The sequence below is a fragment of the Venturia canescens genome, chromosome 11 (genome assembly GCF_019457755.1).
Source record: "Venturia canescens isolate UGA chromosome 11, ASM1945775v1, whole genome shotgun sequence".
Taxonomy (NCBI): Eukaryota; Metazoa; Arthropoda; class Insecta; order Hymenoptera; family Ichneumonidae; genus Venturia; species Venturia canescens.
The window spans coordinates 5,496,743-5,516,469 of record NC_057431.1 but is presented as its reverse complement, the minus strand read 5'-3'; the positions used below and the strand labels follow the sequence as shown (position 1 = coordinate 5,516,469).

At 48.4% G+C, this 19,727-nt stretch overlaps 2 protein-coding genes across 2 annotated transcripts in view; both read right to left on the bottom strand.

Annotated features, from left to right (window-relative positions):
• The window catches only part of Mid1, a 36,320-nt gene extending 25,438 nt beyond the window's left edge, over positions 1–10,882 (bottom strand). The window contains exon 1 of the mRNA XM_043432176.1: positions 8,500–10,882. Coding sequence (XP_043288111.1) covers positions 8,500–10,881 — 2,382 coding nt within the window. The 5' untranslated portion in view covers position 10,882. The remainder of the gene's footprint in view (positions 1–8,499) is intronic.
• A 759-nt stretch (positions 10,883–11,641) lies between these two features.
• Positions 11,642–16,084, bottom strand: LOC122418125 (uncharacterized). The gene is made up of 2 exons (XM_043432178.1): positions 15,659–16,084; positions 11,642–13,281 (listed from the first exon to the last, which is right to left on the bottom strand). The coding sequence occupies exon 2, from the start codon at positions 12,678–12,680 to the stop codon at positions 11,901–11,903; it is 780 nt and encodes a 259-aa protein (XP_043288113.1). The 5' UTR covers positions 12,681–13,281; positions 15,659–16,084; the 3' UTR covers positions 11,642–11,900.
• Positions 16,085–19,727: the final 3,643 nt, after the last annotated feature.

The following is a 19,727-nucleotide window of genomic DNA, read 5'->3' as shown; positions in this document are numbered from 1 at the left end:
CATACACAAGTATCGCCATTTCTTTCGCCGTTTCTTTTCTCCTTCCCCCTCGTATTCCACTTTTTAAACTCGCACAAGAGTATTAGAGAACGGCCGAGTTTTCGCCAGCTCCCGATTTCTTTTGCCTCCAACTTTTTCACTCGTCATGAAAATTTTTCAAATTTTTCCCTCTTCATCCAAATGAAAAGACTTTTTTCTCGTTTTTCGGTGACTAAATCGATTCTCTGAGGTCCCCGGATCACTGGGGAGGGACGATAAGCGGAGTACACGCGACGAGGACGTCTGGGGAGGCGCAAGAGCCGACAAAAACCTCAAGTGATTCCTGGTCCTTGTCAAATTCGTATTTTCCAATGTTTTACAATTTTTTTAGTGTTTTTCGTTTCAAATTTTTCTTTTTTTTTCTTTTTTTTTTTAAATTATTATTATTATTATTACTTTTTTTAATTACTTTTTATTTTTTTCCACCATTTCGTTTTCTTCGGCGATCCTCGAGTCGAGGAAACGCGAAAAGTACGAATTCCCATTGGCCCTCGCCGCCGTAAGCTCATAAATCAAGGATGCGTCGGGGGTAAACTTAACGTCCGAAGGAAGGGGTCAAGAGGGGGCTGAAGTTTGACGTTAATCCGAGGCGAAGAGCGTGGAAAAGTTGCGTCTCGTATCGCTCCCTTCTGATGCCTACCTTTATCTTTTCTCCCTCCCCCCCCCCCAACCGCCTCTGCCGGCTCTTTCTTTACCGCCGAGTTGTCTGACTATTAAAGCTTTTACTACTGGCACGAAAAGATATCCCCAAAGACTCGCTCGTCCAGCGTTAATCCTATCGCCTGGCCAATGCAATTGGGCTCAACATTTTTGTTCCCTCAACTCCCTCGTGCTTGCTCCTCGCCTCTGAATTCATCTCAGCTTTATAGATAAACGAGATTTTTCGGCTTTCCGATGGGAAAAAAAATGGGAAAACAAATTTGCTGAATTTGCTTTCTCCTCGGAGTCGTGCTCCTCTTTTCTACTGCACGAGCGAGCTTTTTTTCACTTTCGAAAAAATAGCGGTCAAGGGGGGCCCTGATTTAGAAAGTAAAAAAATTGTTTTCGGGAAGGGGTTTTAGGATGGACGAAAATAGCTCATTACGGGGAAACTTTTCGGTGTGGGTTTTGAGCTATTTCAAGTGCACAAAAATATTGTTTTAATGTGAGAAATACTCGTTCGTATATGGCCCATGCGCCAAGTCTCATTGTCGAAGCTTATCAGCTGCGAACAATGTGCAGATCGAATTATTGTGTGCAACAAAAATTCCACATTTTTTTTCCCATTTTTATATATATTTTGCTTCCATATGAACGTAGAAAAAGCAGAAAAAATTGCCAAGTTGTGTGTTTTTAGGGAGTTTGAAAAAAACGTTTGTAAAGAAGAACATCACTTCGTGCCAAGCCCTAATTGAGTCTGTCATTAAATAATGCAATTTTCATTACAATGAAATAATCGATAATTGGAGCAATGAAATTGATTATGATCGAAGGATAACACGATCGTTTTATAATGAATATTATTCATTGAGCTCACCCGAGAAATAAGTGGAAAGAGCTCTTTTCGATAAATGCTTTTCTATTGTGACGAATGATATTTTAATATTCGAGGTGGATCGAATTTAATAATTCGTAGAAAATGAAATAAGTTTTCAATTACTGAAAAAGAGGTCGAATTTTCGGCACAAATGTTTGTTTCTCAATTTTTTGTTTTGTTTTCAAAAAACAAAAAAAAATTATTGAAAATCTTCAAAATTTAATCATTTTTTCGAAATTTCTTCTTTTCGTATTATTATTTTTTTTTTCAAATTTCAGTTTTTTGGATTCCCTCCTTCAGTGCCTTTTCATGGTTTGGCTGCTTCTCAAAAAAATCAGTGAAAGTGCACCAGATCGAAATTCCAGTGAAAAACGAATTTGACGAATTTTAGAGAGTTTTCTGGCCCGAATTGTTCGGTGTTTGAGAGCGAGAAATAGACAAAGCTTCTGAAACTTCTGAAAAAGTACAATAATTCCTTTCGTAGGCTGCGTTTTGGCTCGGTCTCCCCTGCACGAGGGACGAGGACGAGGCTGGGTAAGAAATTAAGGCGTTTCCCCTTTGGAAAGCTCGTCCGGGTTATCGAGAGAAAAAGAGTGAGATGGAACGAGAGAGAGAGAGAGAGAGAGACGACTATCGATCTCTCGTACGTACGAGGGACGAGAAGAAAAATCCAAGTGTATCCCTCGAGCACGCCTACGAATATAAAACCCTGAGACACACTCTCGTTCTCGTAAATCTTGGGAGCAGGTAAAAAAAAAAAAAATAAAGGAAGAAAAAAAAGAAAAAAAGCGTTGAAAATGAAGGTGTGAGTAGAAGGGGAGAAAAGATTTTTCGTTATGAGCGATTTTGTCTGGATTTTGAGTGCCTGCAGTGAAGTTCGAGGCTTCGAGTTTCTTCATTTTTTTCGCATCATCATTTTGTCCATAAGTTTGCTGATTTTATAAAATTATTATTGCGTTTAGCTGACTATTTTGACACTACACGTGCGTGAGAGTAGAAAACGTCATTTTTCAAGCAGCGTGTCCAGTTGCTGTCTCAGATCGATCATGGACAACGAGAAAAAATAGTTGGCTCGTGCGAGAGAGAGTGAACAATCGATTAGCCACTCGAGTGAAATCGAGGAACGAATAGCCTGCAGGCGAATGCATTCGTGCGTCCAAGATCCAGCCTTTTCACTGGCCTGTTCGAGGGGGAAAAAAAGAAGAGGAAAAAAAACAGGTGAAAAGGCAGATCGAAAACAGGAAGGAAGAAATCGAGGATGAAAATGGGAGGCAATGAAACCCAAACGTGCCACTTGCCAGTTGCCACACGAACTCGTAATTCCGAAGAATTTTCTTCACGTTTCCTCAATTTTTCAACTCGTTAAACAATCTGTTGAATATAATATTTTCACGAAACACATCAAATTTCCTGGATCAAATTCCAAAGTTTCCAAATTTTAGTGATAAAAAATCTCAGGACAAGAGAGACTCTCGCCCACACTGAAAAAAAATCGTTGTAACAACCGAATGTCTTTAGTTGATATTTTTGTTGCTTGATCACTTGATTTTTGTTCATGTCAATTGACTAAAGGAGTGAAACCAAATGTTTTGTTCGAAGATTTTTTATTCTTCGGACCATGAAGTTTCTTATTCACTGCCTTTATTTTTTGTTCGAATCATTTTGTTTAAGTTATTCGACCGTTCAATAAAGTACGGTGAAGCTCCAGTTTTTTGCAGTAAATTATAGTTCAAGGTCCCCTGATAACGATAAGCACAGTCCCGGGGCCTCTTACGGGCCAAAATTTCGAATTATTTCATTTACAATTTTGAGTTTTTAACAAAAAGTGCCTTGTGGGAGAGCTCACAATAATATTAATTGTGAAAAAATCGTACGGTCTTCGAGCTTCGGAAAAGTTTATATCGCGAAGAAAATTTATCACAGATTCCATTCTTTTAAAAAAAAAAAACATAACCTTACGAAGCTTTTAAGAAAGAAAACACAAAAAAAACTGTTTTTTTTTTTTTTTTTTTGATGCGTCGAAACCGGATGTCAGTCATTACGTTGGACTGCTGGTAACAACTTCGGGCAAATTCGGGAATCGCGGGAATTTCATCAAATTTATTTTTGAGACTGACTCACGTGCTCTCATTCGTTTAACGAATTGACCATTCCTTTTTCCCGGTGCCATTAGACCGCGTAAACTTTCTTTTGCACAATAAAAAAGTTGCCTATGCTATGTGTATTTAAAGTGTTATAGGTATCGACTCAATCATTAACTAGTCAAGTTGGAATATAAATTTGATCTTTTATGATATTTTTAAAGCATTTTATAAAATTCTTGTAATAAAAATATTCTCAATTTAAGTGTTTGTTAATTTTATTAATAATTTAGACTTCAATTGAATGAAGATAAAGTAGTTGTGAACTTGTGTAATCAAGTTGAAGTATAAATTTGATCTTTTATGATATTTTTAAAGCATTTTATAACATTCTTGTGATAAAAATATTCCCAATGTAAGTGGTTGTTAATTTTATTAATAATTTAGATTTCAATTAAATGATCATAAAGTAGTTGTGAACTCGAGTAATCATAGAAGGGTCGAACTACTTTAATTCAGCTGAAGGTTTTCTTACGACAAGACAGTCTACATAAAATATTAGCAACAAAATGTGACGTTGATTATAACCCAAGTACCGTCTCAGAACTCTCAATTTCGTGAATCCAAGTCGCAATCCATTTGAATAATGATCTAAATATTTTGTGAAATTTGATAAATATTTTGTGGTGCGTACAAGACTAAATATTTTAGTTAAATTCAACATTTTTCAAGTGTCTTTCAACAAAATTTTGTTTTCACAACACAAGATTCAAAAGGCTCGAACATTCTGAGGAAATGTTCGAGAAAGAAGATCGAATGTGAGTTTAAGTTTTGCGAAGAATGAAGAAGCAGATAAAAGTCTACGAGATTTTGGTCTCGAGGGGTGGCTGGGGCTGGGGGAAGAGGCTTGTATGCGTGGAGCAATAGAAGGGAGTGCAATTTCGTTGCATTTTGCGAGGCAGGCCTTCGGGGGTTGGAGGGGCTCGATGATATTTTGTTCTTCCATTTATCTCTAGGGTATATTTCATGGCCCGATTACACGAGGTTCTTTGGAACCCTCGGCCATTTCGCAGAGTCACCCGAGACATCGATAAAACGTAAGGGATGAACGTAAACCTTGGTGGGGGGGGGGGGGGGGGAGGCGAGTGGAGAAAAGCTCACGCAGACAGAGAAGGGCAGAAATATTTCCAGTGCAATGACAAGCCTCGAGGAATTTTCAAGCCTGGAAAACAAGCTCGAACGAGAAATAGGAAAAGAGTAGAAAAATAAATGGAGAAAAAGAGAAAGACGAGATTTTTTCCCCTTCCGTTTATTTTTCTCACATTCTTAGTGTTTATTCGGTTCTAAAGGTAACTTTTTTGCTGGGCTCCAGCACTGGAAATTGGAGCGTCCTCCCTGTCGGCTTTGGGCTTGCAATAATAAGGAAACCCACCCCCGGTCGAGGGGGGGGGGGGGGGGGGGTGAAGGGGTGAAATAATGGGGGGGTGAAAAGTGTGGAGCTCGAAATTGTCTCGGAGCTTTGTCTTCGCGCCCTCTCCCGGACTCGATGAACTCGGTCGCCATATTTGTTTTCGTTTTTTCCAACTCGGAGGGTCGAGGGATCGTGAAAAAGTGGAAAAGTCTCGGGGATGGGAGCGAGTGGACACGCCGGGCTGGACGGTCCTTCGCTATGGTGGTGCACTCGGGGGATGAGAGAGTGGGTGAAAAAAATTGCGGTGATTTCGCGTTCGAGGGGTTTGTCTCCGAGTGGAATATGATTTTGGAGAAAAGTCATTTGAACCCCTTGAGCTCGGCACCCCTCGTCGAGGCTCGAGTGCCATTTCTCTCGGTTTTTATCTTCCTGGGGCGATCACGCTTCTCTCAGGGCTCAAATATTGCGTGACTTATAAAGGGATGAAAAATGAAAAGGGCTTTAATAAGTGAATGAATCGTCGATTCGGAGACGACGTCTCGACGAGCTCGGCGATGTTTACAGTCTCCGAACAGCCCCGGAGCTCGACTTCAACCCCCGAAATTCCTCCGCCCCCACCGTCGAGTCTTGCACTTCAATTATTTCGTGGGCTCGCCGGACGGACCGTCCCAGGGGGTTGTCTACAGCTCCATCTCGACTGCACGAGCAACCCCCGTTGACAATTCCCCGGTGGCGACGTCTCATTCCCACCCTCGACGCCCTTAAAAATCATCTCCGTTTTCCCTCGGTCTCGACAAATCGGCTTTCATCCCTTGTGCATTTTCAAGCCTTTCATATGAGCGAGACTATTCCGAAGAGTGAAGCAACTGCGATTAGTGAAAAAACCACCCTCGGGAGCTGGAGAACGCCCAGGGTCACAGGGCCAAACGTCCCGGGCCTCAAGGGCCTTTAAATCGGGTAAGCTCGCCTCAAGGTCATTTGAGTATGATCGACCATGAGAAAAAGCCCAAAAAAGGGCTTGGACAACATTTTTTTCATTAAATATCCATTTCCCAGGGAGCTTCCGGTGACTTCGCACCCTCGAGCTAGCCCGGCGAGTAACCCGATCGGCAAAACCCCTTAATACGTCATAAAGCTCGCCTAGTTTGTTGGCTAAATAGCCGTGGCTAGATTTTTATTAGACACCGGGGCTGGCTCGTCGCAGCGAGGCTTCCAAGGGCTCCTCGAGATTGTACACACGAGTTACTGAGCTTTCGGGCTACTTTTAAGTGTCCAGTTGGGCTTCTATTTTACTTTTATACGGATAATACACCAAACGACAGACCCTTGTAAACCCTCCTTTCCTTACCTCCATCTTTCACTCCTTTATTGCAACCCCCCTACCTTAAATCCCTTCTTTACTCTCCGCCATCTTTATTCATCCCCCGGCGCAATATGCAGCTTGCGAAATATCCTCAGGACTGAAGCCTGCGAGCGACCCATTTTCAAATCGATTTTGAGCTCTGTCACAAATTTATTTGCTCCGTTTTCTCATCTTTATTCAACATTTTATTGAAAAAAACGTTTTTTTCTTTCATAATCTTCAAATTTCGAATAAAAACAGTTTTTCCAAAGTTCATTTTCTCGGATTAAGCTTGACCTATCGCAGCAGCTCTGTTCTACCTTAAAAGGTAGAGAGCTCTCGTCTTGCCAACTGCACTGAGTTTAATTTCTGTTTTTCAACTTACATGAAAAAATGATAATTGTGTACTTTTAGATGAAAAAATAACTATTTCAACCACAACCTTCCTATTTTGGCAAAAGAAAAGCTTCTCGTTTTATATCCCAAAATATCAAACATTTGCTTTCAGTTTTTGACTGTTGGCTGCTCTGCTTAAGCTCGAGAGCAAGCTGTAAACTGGACTGTTCGTATAGAGCTATACGAGAGTGCGTTGATCGATGCGACGTTGCCGCGTTTTAAGCAGCGTCTGCCAGAGGAGAGAGACAAATTTCGTTTATTTATTTTCTTGTGCACATTGCAGATAAACGGTACGATGAAATCAGTTAAAATTTCGCGAGAGTTATCTTGACGGTTGGTTCAAATACGAGTGTCCGTTTCATCAAAAAGTGGCTTTTTGAAAAGTACTTTTTCAATGTTATTTTGCCATTTTTACGCTTTTCCACAAGTCCCAATGTTAAAAAATAATTCAATTTTGTCAGAAGCGCTACGGTCGAGTCCGCGTTCAAATTTCACGCGCAAATAGTCAACGCAATTTCGATAGTTTTCCATAAAAATCCCTCTTTTTTTGCACACGGTAGCGTTCCACCTTAAAAGCCCGTGGAACGAGAAGCTTCAGTCTCATTACTAATTGACGAGTGGTGGTGAACTGATTGGAAAATAAATCCGAAAGTCCATCCCTCTTAATTCTACAGTTGGATGGAAGGAATGAGTAAAATAAAAGGAAAAATAAAAGGCCTCGTGGACACGTGAACACTCGAGTGGTTTTATGCGATTCCGGTACATCGAGACCGAGATGGACCATTTGTCTTGGCACGTGAGTGACTTGGAGAGCGTCCTGGAAGCGTGCGAGTAGTGACGATCCGTATTTGATCAGACGAGGAGACAAAAGGAGAGGGAGAAAAGGAAGCTCGAGCCAAGAGTGGCGGTGGCCAGAGTTCGAATATTTATGAATGTCAATAGTCAAGTTTCCGAATAATAACAAGACTAAAATGGACGTTTTTAAAGCCAGAATTCCATACTTCAATGTCTCGGAGTATTGACACAGTAAAAACACTCGCGATATTATTTTTCGATATTTTCTCGAACGCGAGTGATAAATGGCGTGATTCGGCCCCGTTTATGAGCATTAAACCTGGCCGAGGAGCACGTATAAAATCCGATAAACGTGAGACGAGGAAGGCTCTGTGCGTGTCGCCATTCCAAGTAGCTTTTTCAAGCCTCTCGCTGTACGAGAGGATTAATTCGAGTTGTTGCTCCGAATGGCAAGAGGATGAGAAAGGAGCCTCGATTTTGGGGGCTCCAAGAAATTCGGTCGCTCTTCGATGCTCTCGCAGGAGCATCTCGAAATAGGGAAATGAAAATTTCAAGAGTACCGTCGGTGCTTCCTATTTCAAGGAAAGATGGCCGAGCGTTATCGATCCGGGGTCGTTGAAAAATTGATTCGGATCAAAGGAACGCGCGCGTCACGACTCGAGAGGCTCGAGTTAACAACGAGTATGGAAGCCTCGGCGTTATATCGGTACGTTTGACCTTGGGACGAGGCTTGTAATCGTCAAGGTCATCGTGACACGGGGTTAAAAGCTGACGAAAATCAAGAAATGCTAGATAGTCAGAAAAACATGACGAGGATAGCGGCGAACGGCGACCAAGGAACGACTGGAAGGTCGTTCGAAGGTCGTCCGGAGACGCGTCGAGTTGTTTAAAGGTGAAAATGACTCTTGACGATAATTACCTTGCAGTGGGTGCAGTTGTGGATGACCGAGTAGGACTGGCCGCAGTCGTAGCGAGCCAGGACCTCCTCGAACTCGCAGTGTAGTCTCGCGGCAAGTGAATCGACGACAAGAATTTTGTCCAATGCGTCGGAGCATTTAGGACCGCCGTTCAAGACGTCCTCGAGGGGGCCGCCCTTGCCGGGTGCGAGGGCGTTAACAACCGGGCGCTCGCAGCAATGACGCAAACGCAAAGCACTCAAGTACCAATAGCGATTCTCCCGGGTATTTGAAAAACTTAACGAACTGCCACGACCGAAATTATCCCGGCAGATGTCCCTCTTGTGGGACGCCTCGAGGTAAAAAAGGCACTGTACCGGAGCCGCCGCATCAGCGGTCTCCTCCGTCCTCTTGTTCTTCCGGTCATCGTCTTTTATTTTATTGCCGGCGGATTTATTAGTGGTGGTCGTGCCAGCCGGCCTCCATCTTGAACCACCAGCCCCGCTCCTGGCCCTCTCGTTAATACCAAACGCCTCGATAACCTCGGCGAACGCCTTGTTCAAGTCGGCCTGATTCCTGCTGGAGCATCGCTCAGGACAGCTCTTTGGTACTTCCGGAGGACCGCAGCTACCCTGGAGATCAGCCGGAGCTGGACCCGCCAGATCGCAAGCCGATAGCCAGGGGTTTATCTGGTTGATTTCCCAGCTGTATTCGTTGTAGGGATGCGGCATATCATCGTCGATGAGACCCTCTCGTCGCATCTCGTGATTCGCTTGATGCTGCGAGGACGAATTACGGGCGGTAAAATTATCGCCGTGGGTGAGGGGGGACTTTTGTGCGAACGCCGAGGCGACCGGAGCTGAGGAATCGCTCGAGCACAGTATCGGCAAAGCCAACAGATACAACACCAACGAAAGCCCGTAACTTCGGACGCCACGTTTGCGGCTGAAGGTCTTATCACTTTTGAAGAATCGGCCGGTGTCGGCTTGCCTGAGTATTCCTTCGGCGTGCCACCCGGCGAACCGCTTCCTCGACGCTTCCGGTTTCCTCTTCTCCCTCCAAGGGCTCGACCACTTTCCTTCTCGGGCTCTGGCTCCTCTTCCTCTCCTTCGCTTCTTACTCTTCCTTCGAGAGGTTCGCTTCGTGGAGAGGCTCGGCCCTCCTGACCGGGCAGTGTTGACGCTACTGGCTCCATCTCCCTCGAGCACTTCGCCGAGCAGCCTTCCATCCGTGTCTTCATCCTCGTCGGTCTCGTCCTCGTCGAGCTCCTCGTCCCTCCAACTCTCTTGCAGCTTTCTCCTCCTGGTCTCGGAGCACCTGCGGCACCGGCGTCTTCTAGGCTTTTTCCACTTTTCCCGATCGTCCGAACTCCCGCAAGTCCGGCTGTCCACCGAAAGTTCATTGACACTAGGATATTCCGGGTTCCCGGTCGATACGAAGCTCCGCTTCGGGCTACCGGAAACCGCGCAACCGCTGGCGAGGCCTCTGCCGAGGCAGACGATCCCGAATAGCCTGCCACCCGGCACGTCCAAGCACGCGTTCGTCTCGACGATCCTTGGATCGTCCCCGTCCTCGTCGAGGTCGTTAAAGGCAGTGTTTTCAAGCACGTTCTCCCGGTCGTACTCCGGAGTCCGTTCTCGGCATCCGGATCCCGGGATCCTCGAGTGAGCATCCTCGAGGCTTGGAAATCCAGGCGAATCGAGGGAGGTCGAACGCAGGCCCAGGACTTGGTGAACGTCATCGGTTCCCCGGTGCTTCGCTCTTGATGAGCTTTTCGAGGTGGAAGTATCGGTGGTGTCCCGATGTACAAGTTTTTCCGGCGGAACCTCGAGGCTAAATCGGTTTTCCATCGTTTGGGGACCCGGGACCGGTGCCGGGTGATGGTACTCGCGTGGGTCAACGCGAAAGGCAGTGTTGCGAACGAGTCCGGCCGAGGACTGAAGGTCATTGGCATCAGGGAGGTCACGCTGACCGGGGCGGGTCGCGATGTTGGTGGATAGACGATTGATCTTCTCGTCGTGGCTGCATTCGTCGGAGGCTTTCGGATCCGCGATTCTTTCAAGGTCATTGTAGGATCTCGAGGAGTCCTGGTCCGGCTCGGAGCCAGCAAGCTGGAAGGGCGTTGGTGCCTCGGTCCTCGGCTCGCTGGGAAGGAGGCAGCAACGTTCGCCAGGTTGATTCTTGGTAGCGGAAGTTGTTGATGAGGTAAGACGTTGTTCGTGGGATAAGAGCCTCCTCTGGTGGACTCGATGTTGACAGTAAGGTCGATTTCGTAGCGGGCATCGTGGGAGCTTCCAGCAGCAGGATCGCGAAGGGTTTGCGCCTGCTTTGAGCGTCTTCGTTTTCTGGAGTGGCCTCTTCGTGGATGGTGAGCCCGCCGTGAAAGCTTCCTCCTCGTGTCGCATCGGCTTGACTTGTTGATCGTCACTAGCGTCCCCAGGACCTGGTCGACGCTCTCTCGCCAGGAGCGTCGCCGGCCTTCGTTCTCCTCGCGTTCTCCTCGCCTCCGCCGACTTTTCGATCTTTCCACCACGAGGAAGGTGGGACCACGGGTTTCCCCGTGATTCTGCGAGGCTCTCGGGGACAGGTCGGTTGTATCTTCTCGTCGGCCGTGCGGCAGCTCCGAGACGATGCACTTTCGACAGTGTAAACGTCCTGCTCGTGTTGAGAGCGACGGAGGACGCGGCCTCGGCAAGGACTCGAGTTCGCGTGCTCCGCGCCGCAGGGAGTCCAGCATCGCTGCCACGGAGCGCTGAGCCTTCCCTCGGTTCTTCCTCGTACTCCTCCTGCCCGGCTTCCTCGCTTCGGCGAACAGCAGCAGCTTCTTCGGATTCGATGTTGACCCCACGTGGACTTGGATCCCCAGTTTTTCTTCGTTCTCCAATATGATGACGAGTTTGAAGATGCCTTCGACGATTCCACGTGATCCCCGGCGATGAGTGACTCCCTCGGCGACGATGACGAAGCCGGAACCTTGTGTAGACACCGACAATCGATAAAGCTCGAATCGTAAGAACCCTGCATTCGTCCTTTCGACGGATCCCGATAACGCCACTTTCTTCTCGACTGCTTACAATCGATCCCGACGATGTCGAGGCCCTGTTCGAATCCTCCGGATAACAAATCGCCACCAACGACCACGATCTCGTCCTCGACTTGTTCCTGCTCTGCGCCCAGGAGTAAAAAGAAGATTTTGACGTTGACGCTGAGCCTCGTTCCTTCGTTTGTTGTTGGTGTTGTAGTTGCTGTTTGTGTTGATGATGGTGCTCCTGCTGCTGCTGGTCGCCCGACTCGCCCGCCGGCGCGTCCCTTCCCGAGGGAGTCAGCCCCGCGTGTACTCGTCCCGGGCCGTTTGGCCAGGAACCTGATGGTATCGGTGCCTGTACGGCGGTGGCGTCGGCTTCCCGATTCCGGGAGGCGCCTCCTAGTTCCCCTGGGTCTGTAGCAGGCCCCTGGAAGCCTGACCAGGTGGAATATGGAGGAGCCTCGTATTTCGATATCTCGGCTGTTCGCCAAGCGGGGTGGACCGAGGGGTGAGTACGGTGGCCGAAAAGTCCAGCGCGAAATCCAGCGGTCGACGTAAGCACGAAGTTGGTGGGACGATGATCCTCCGCTGGGCCTCCTTTTCCTCTTCTTCCGTCGTCGTTTCTTCTCCTCTCCGGTCCAAACGTCGGAGAGGTCCTTGCACCTGTTGTACAAAATGCTTCTGGTCCGCGTCCTCCCCGGCGGTGGAAGCCTCCTCCGCAGATGCCTTTGCAACTGGTGAGCCTGAGGAGGGACTTGTTCGTGCCTCCAGAGCGTGCTTTTCCTCCTCCCGCTTGGAGCGAGGGTATGGGATTTCCGGTTCCCCTTCGAGTCCGCAGCTCTCGTTGGCTTCTCCGAGCGCTGGCCTCCTGCTGAACTCGCCGCGATAAAGATCGACGCCGAACCCCTGCTCGACCGGATTGACCACAGCCTGACGATCCTCTTGCCTTCCCCGATGACGCTTCTCCGGTGACTCCGCTTGGAGTTGACCTCCCTCCTCCCAACGCCGGTCCTTACTTTCTCCTTTCCCTTCGACCCCTTCCCGACGACGATGATGGCTATGAGCCTGAAGTTGTTTCGAGGGGTGCGGATGACGTTGTTGGGGTCGCAGCAATACACCCTGACGAGTCTCGTTGCGAGCTCCCAGCAGACCTCCAGGGCACCGTGGGTCATGCTGCATGCTGAACGCGCGCCTCCGGTGCCCGCTCTGACTCTGCTGCAGGCACGTCCGCGGATCACGGCCGGCCCTGCAGCTTCACCACCCTCGTCCAACTCCCGAAGCTTATCTCGATCACTTTTAATCAGCCGGGTGTTCCTCTTCCACCAGGTTATTCCTCGCTCCGTCCTGGACTCGCCGAGCAACGAAGCTCCTTCACGAGGATGGCCCCGTCGATGTCATCCGGTCTGGACAAACCCATCGACGCATACGCTCCCGTCGCAGAGCTTCAATCCCGTTCACGAAGCCACTGACCGAGCATAGCCTTCGTCCGTTGAGTTTATCCCCCGATTATCCCGACAATCGTTACCGCGCACTCAATCCTCCAACTCAAAAAACCAAAAACACTTAACAAACAGCGCACTCAGCCTCGTCTCATCGCGTACTTTTTCCTTTATATCCTTCACCCAACCGGACCAACATTCAGTCGTTAACACAAATACTTGCTGCTCGTTCAAATCCAGCTTGGTTCATCGTCACTCCGTCCACCAACATCCCCGGTGGGCACACTTTCACACGTTTCTATACACACACCCTCCGTCTACCTTTCCAAGTGTATATGTATCTGTAAGCAAGCGATATTAATGAGGATAAGAAAGCGCGAAGGAAAGACAGCGGGAGAGCCTCCGTACATGCCAAGTCAGCGGTGCGCCGCCGGCGCAAACGTCGACCAACAAGAGGAAGAGCAACCTGGGGAAGGAGGACGAGGAGAAAGTAGGAGAGAGAAGGACGACGACGTGCGCCACCACCGCACTGCTCACCGACACTCTGTGCAGAAGAGCAACGCGCGCGCGCCTCGCTCCCCGGTCCCAACTTTACAGATGGACCCCCGACGCTCTTCAATCACCAGAGCCTGAGCACCCAACGCAACCGCGATCTCTACCACCGCCTTTTCATGCTACCAATCGACTCACTGCTACCACCAAAACTAACAATCAGCCACTTTCGCGCCAACAATCATCATCACCATCATCATCATCATCATCACTACCAATCAACTTAATGGAAAAACAAAGAAGCCCAATAAAGCCCAAATCCACTATCCCTGCACCGACTTTCACTAATCTATTCTCACAATACTTCACTCATCTGTCCTCTCATTTAAATCTTCTTTCACCTATTTTTAATGGTGTTACATGTACTGGTCCACGCATCAGTCGGCGCAGCCGACAGGATCCTTCGCTCGTTCAACAACGTCGCGTGCGCGCGCTCGATCCTTCTCCCTCTCTCTCTTTCTCTTACTCGCTTCCTCACCGTTCTACTATTACCCTCAGGCGCGCTACTATTCCACCTTCCTCCCTCTCTCTCTCGCTCTTTCGCTTCGTTCTATCCTATTACGATACTTGCTCCGCTATAGTGAACGTAATAACGGCGCACATACGTGAACCGCAATTAACGGCGAGGTCTCCCACGGAAAAAAAAGGATCCCGATGATGATCGCGGAGCCTAACGACCGATGACAGGCTCTTAAGGACCTTCAACAGCTTCATCAGCAAACTGCATTTGTGCGACTGATTTATCGCACTTTTTCACATTCCTGATAACTAGTCGAGTCCCTCACCACCTTCATTGTCCACTCATCCCGAAAGCTCACTTTCAGACGCACTGCAGACTTCACTGAAGATTGATCAAGGGAAACGACGTCGTGAGACGAGCGTGAGGAAACAAACTGACGGGTGGTGAAGAAAGAATGTTGTCTTGAGAGAATCAGGGGCTGCTTCGAGGCCTACCAGACTTTAAGCACATCCCCTCGATTGACATGACAAATTTGACGGATTACACAGTTTATCGTGACGAGCTGTGGCAGCTGAGCTGAGAACGGTGGAGTCTCTTGTTTGCACAAATTGTGTGCTTCCTTCCTAATTGAGCCATCGAGAATGTTAATGGACCTTTCACGATGTGTGATCCGATGAAATTCGTCCACGCAGTGTCGCGGGGGTGGCTGGTATACGTCACTCACTTAAGGCAGTTTATTCGGCTCGATTTTTTATCGTTGCTTTTCACAGATCTACTGTCTTCTCTAACCGGGAATGGGGCGCGAGCTTTTGCATGCGATTTTATTGTGACAACGGAGCTCGGGAGTCTGAGCTCATTCCAGCGAAGGGTTCATCCCCAAAGGGCTACTTCCAAGCGTCCAACAATCGGAGTGCCGACCCAAAAGGTGTTATCATCCCTCCTATTATCTTCGGTTTCGAGGAAGAAGAGACTCGGATGATCGGAACCTCGCCTACTTTCCAAGTACATGGTTCAGAGCACCCCCGAGCCAGGGGGTGCTCGGGGCTTGAAACGGGGATGCTTTTCCCGAATAACGCCAACATTCCCGAGGTGGAATCGAGCCTCGAGTATTTGTCTTCCTCCGGACTCGGAAATTATTGGCACGACGATCGAGTTTTCGGACCTCCTGGAAGGCGAGGGGGTTGGGGGGGGGGGGGGTGGAAAAAGTTTGTGGGAAATGAAGTCTGATCAGTGTCCCCGTGCACTCGCGTCTTATTCTCGTTCCCCTCGCTCTCTCTCACCCTTTTCATCTGACTCGCGATGAGCCCCAAACATGTACAACGGGGTGGGATGGATCCCTATGGATTTTTGGTGAATCTGTGTGAATGGACGTTCCCGTACATGTGGACAGGAGTGGAGGACACATCCGAGAGATTTAGCACTACGATTTCCCACGGTTTACTCGAGCCTCGATCTCGCTGTACCAGATATTCAATTTAAATCAAGGACACGATTTTTAATAACTCAACAAAACTACCCTCCTCGTTCCTTCTCGATTCTACAGATTTATCCTCAAGCTTGTTTCTTCCTACTTTATACTCCGACGAAAAAACAGTCTCCACACACATTTACACACGCGCCCACGCACACAAACACTCGCACTCGCACGCACACACACGAGAAATTGGAGACACAGTAAGCCTTGGTGACGGTAAATATCTCATTACCGATAATATTTTCGATCAACAATTTGGTCCTCCTTAAGGGGTTCCGGGGGGGGTAGCAGGGGAAGGGCTCACGAGGAAGGATTCGCGAAAGGTTCGGATTATAATCGGCGATGCACACTGTACGTCGCGGGCGGGAGGGGCCGTCGATCGGAGAGAGTTTAAGGGTGTTTAAAGGGTTGTAAAATCAACTGGATTATGACGATTGGAAGATAAATGTGCGATTAACAACAATATGTATATATATATAAATATATATGCATATGTATATGTATATATGTACGATACACTTTGGGGGATAGCCGAGAATGAAAACACGACGCGGAAAGAACGACGGGAAAATACGCGGCGGTCGTCCCGTTCAGCTGGTCTCGCGGCTCTCGGGGTACAACACACACACACGACGACGAGGGAGAGAGAGACCGGCCCGCTGCTTCCTCTACACCCTCGGCAGTGGCGGAGGGCGGGCGTCCGGAGATCCGCCATCTTCGTTGTTGCCGCTCCCCGCCCGGGCAACCCGATGCTTTTCACCCCAGCGCCACCGCTCGACTCCCCACCCTTGTAAGAGCATCCCTTCCCTGGCGATCCCCCTGAAACCCCTACTGAGCCTCCTCCCTCTCGCTTAGGCAGCCTCCAAAAGCCGAGTCTTCTTTGTTCATTGAAAAGGGCTTTTTCTCCCTCGCGCGTCCATCCCTCTTTCCCATATTTGAATATTTCTCTCTTGAAAGCTCCGCAGCCTCCTCCGCCTCTCATCAGCTCTGCCACCCTCGTGCTGAGACTCGCAAAGCTTCAAACCTCCCAACTCCCTCTCCAATCAACCCTCCCCCCGGGCTCCCTCAACTCGCTCTCCAGATACTGTATCCCTTCCAAAAAGGCACCCTCGTTACCTTCACCCCTCCAGCGCCCAGCAACGACTTGACTACCCCCTTCGGACTCGCGCTCCAAGCCCCTTCACCCGCCACCCTTCGGAGCCTCTTTCTTCATCTTCATCTCCAACTGCTTGCTCGCTCTCAACCCTCCCCGGACCTTTTACCTTCCATACCTTTCCCTTCGGGATCCCTGCACCCGAAAAATCAAGCGGCTTCGGAGACTCTTCTTCATTTCTCTAAATTTCATCCCCCTCGGTAGAAGCACCCTGCGCCAACCCTTCAGACCTTCGTCCGAGTGAGGCTCCAGGGAATTTTCTGAGACGACGAAGATGATGGACTTGGCAGGTTCGTAAGCGCTTTACCGCCGGGACTGCTCTCGGTCCTCTGCGCGATTCCATTCAAGGCCACCGAGTCCCTCGATCATCCCTCGAGCTTTGATCATCGAACGGGGAAGAGTCCACGCCGCTAATCAACCGCAACTCACCCATCAATCCAACTCCCTGCGCTTCTGCTCCCCCAAACAATGTCCCAAGACGCTCGAACCAGTAAGATTCGCAAGGGAACCTTGTCCCTGAGACATTTTCTAGGTTACGGGAAGGTGGCACTAGCACGGAGGGATGGCCGCCGGTGGGCAAGAAACATTTCAAATCGGGCCGCCCCGTGGACCTCGACGAAACGCCGCAGCGCCCGCTACTCCACGCCACATTTCGGAAACATCTTTTCGGCGGACGTGGCGCCACCCCGATCACCTTTTTCAAAGCCCTCAACCCTCACCCCCTGACGGACCAATCCTTTCAACAGAATCACACGAACTTACTTTCCCTTCGTAGGAACGAACTCGCTGTTGCTCCCTCATTCGTACATAAATATTTATTTCCCTCGCATCGACCAGTTAAATTTTGATTTATAGTAGAAAATCGAAGCCTCCTGAGAGCTCCAAATTCAATTAGTTCACTGAGCGCATTGCTTCTGAAGATTTTCCATAAGAATAACACTGCGAAATAATAGGATGTCTGAACATTGAGCTACAACTCTTCGGGAAATGATCTTATGGCAAATTAACCTAAACATTTTTTTTAGAGAATCGAATTCCCTACAAAAAAGGTCCTTACGAACAGCACGTTCGGAGCAACCGTTCGATCGTTATAGCTCTTCAAAGATGGATGGATGGATAAAAATTAGTGAAGGAGCGTCCACACTCGAGTTCTTGCTTATCGTAGTGAAATTCCTAGAATTTTAGTTGCTCAGAATGGTTTATTCTGCCATATATGAGTCAATGAGATCACTGAGAAAGTCATTGTCGCACGCATGTTTGGTGGGCTAGCGTCCAAGCGCTCTGACAATCTCTCGAAAATGCCTCGATTCTCGCGCATGATCCTCCTCGGCCGAACACTCGCCGTTATACGAATCGATAATTCCGCTGTACTAGCTGCACCAGCTACTGAGGGTTAGTCACGAGGCCTGCCTATCCGGTTGCCACTCGAATCCGTTCGCGATACGCCACCGAGAAACCCCTTAACAGCCCTCCTCTTCTTATTCTTTCGCTTTTCGGAAGCCTCGAAGGGCGCTCAATCGTGTGCAACGGGTGGTCCGATCGTATGGTTGCGTGTCTCCTTGACCTCGACTCCCATTACCCCTGTGATGATGGGCCCTTGGTCGTTATGCACTTCGACGAAGATTTGTCACAAGGGGAACCTCAGCTGAGCCTTGGACTCGGGGCAAGAAGGGCCAAGGGAGTCTGAAGTTCTCGAAGCTCCGAGTCTCCACTTGGCTTCCACGAATTTCTATTTTTCTCATTATTTTTTCAAGTGATTTTGACATTTATTTATGAAAATTCATCCCCGGCCTCATTCCACGCTCCAAATAGTGCCTTAATTTCCAGGCATTTTCATGAACACTATTCAAAAGAGATTTCGGTCTTGTCGACATTCAAAGATGCACGAAATTGGCAGACGAGTATGGATTACCATTCACCTCCCAACCCACCAACTTATCCCGCTATTATATCCTCGATCGAGGGAGTCTCGAGCTCCAGAACACGTGGCAACTCGTACGTATAGCGCTTGAAACGTAGTAACGTATATGAGCGCGTGCCAGAAGCCAAAGTAGCAGTGGCCTTCATTGTCAGACGGTTTATTAGCGACGCACTCGCTCACGTACCAATGGAAATGTTGTCTGGCTTGTTTCCACCGCAAGCTACCACTTCAAAATCTTTATTAAGATTCCTCGGAGACTCCAAAGTCCAGAAAACATTTGAGAATCAAGTACGTAGAGCGGAAACAATGTTTTACGGAATTATCAGTAGTGCAAATCGTATTTAGGAAGCCACTAAATCTGCTGGTTAAAATAAAGTAAAAAAGGCTAGAAAATTTACCGGGAGTCGGCACTTCCGGTTTGTAAACTGGCTCCGGAGTTTCCGGAAGAATCCGAGTAACACCGGAATCAGTATTTTTCAATTTCTAGTAGTGCAACTCAAACTCGGAATACGAATGTAGACGAAAATGTGATTATTTTAATTGGCATGAAAATGGAGCACTTCCGGTTTGATTTAAAACGAATTTTCACGCTCGGCTGATGCACAGAGAGACGAAGGACCGATTACGAGCGGCTGAAGTTGATATTTTCGGATTTCTAGTGGTATAACAAGAGTTTGGGACGGCAGAATGTACTAATCCGCCAGATGGCGATAAGCAGTGGAGAAACACATTGAAGATAGTGTACAAAGAGTGTTTTGAGTCCGCGGTGGAGGGGGGGGGGCGGAGGGGCGGAAAGTAAGTCGTGGCGTGGGTTGGTGAAGGGAAAAAAAGACTTCACGCTTGTTGGGTAGTTGGGGGAGGTGGAGGAGGTTCGTTGGAGGGAAAGGAGGCTAAAGGAATGAGGTGAAGTTGGAAACGGCATTGTGCCGTCACGTGCGGCCACTCGCCACGGCAACGGGAACGTTAGCCTAGTAGAGGAGCGTATTCGCCGTCGCCTCCTTCCTCTTCGGGTGGCAACCCCCTCGCGTTTTCGTTCTCTCTCCAACTTTTAGCAGCCCCATCGCACGAGTGTTCACGTTGTTACAATGTGGCTGAAACGAACGTGCCCTCTGGGCGAGGAAACACGTTGTAAACGGACAGGTATACAAGGCGAGAGAGATTTGTCCTCTTCATGCCCTTCTTTCTTTTTCTTGCCATCCGTCCGCGTCCCCCTGCCACCCCCTGCCC

What these genes read in the sequence shown, in the direction of transcription:
- LOC122418125 (XM_043432178.1), bottom strand. Translation starts at nt 12,680, where the DNA reads ATGCAGCATGACCCACGGTGCCCTGGAGGTCTGCTGGGAGCTCGCAAC.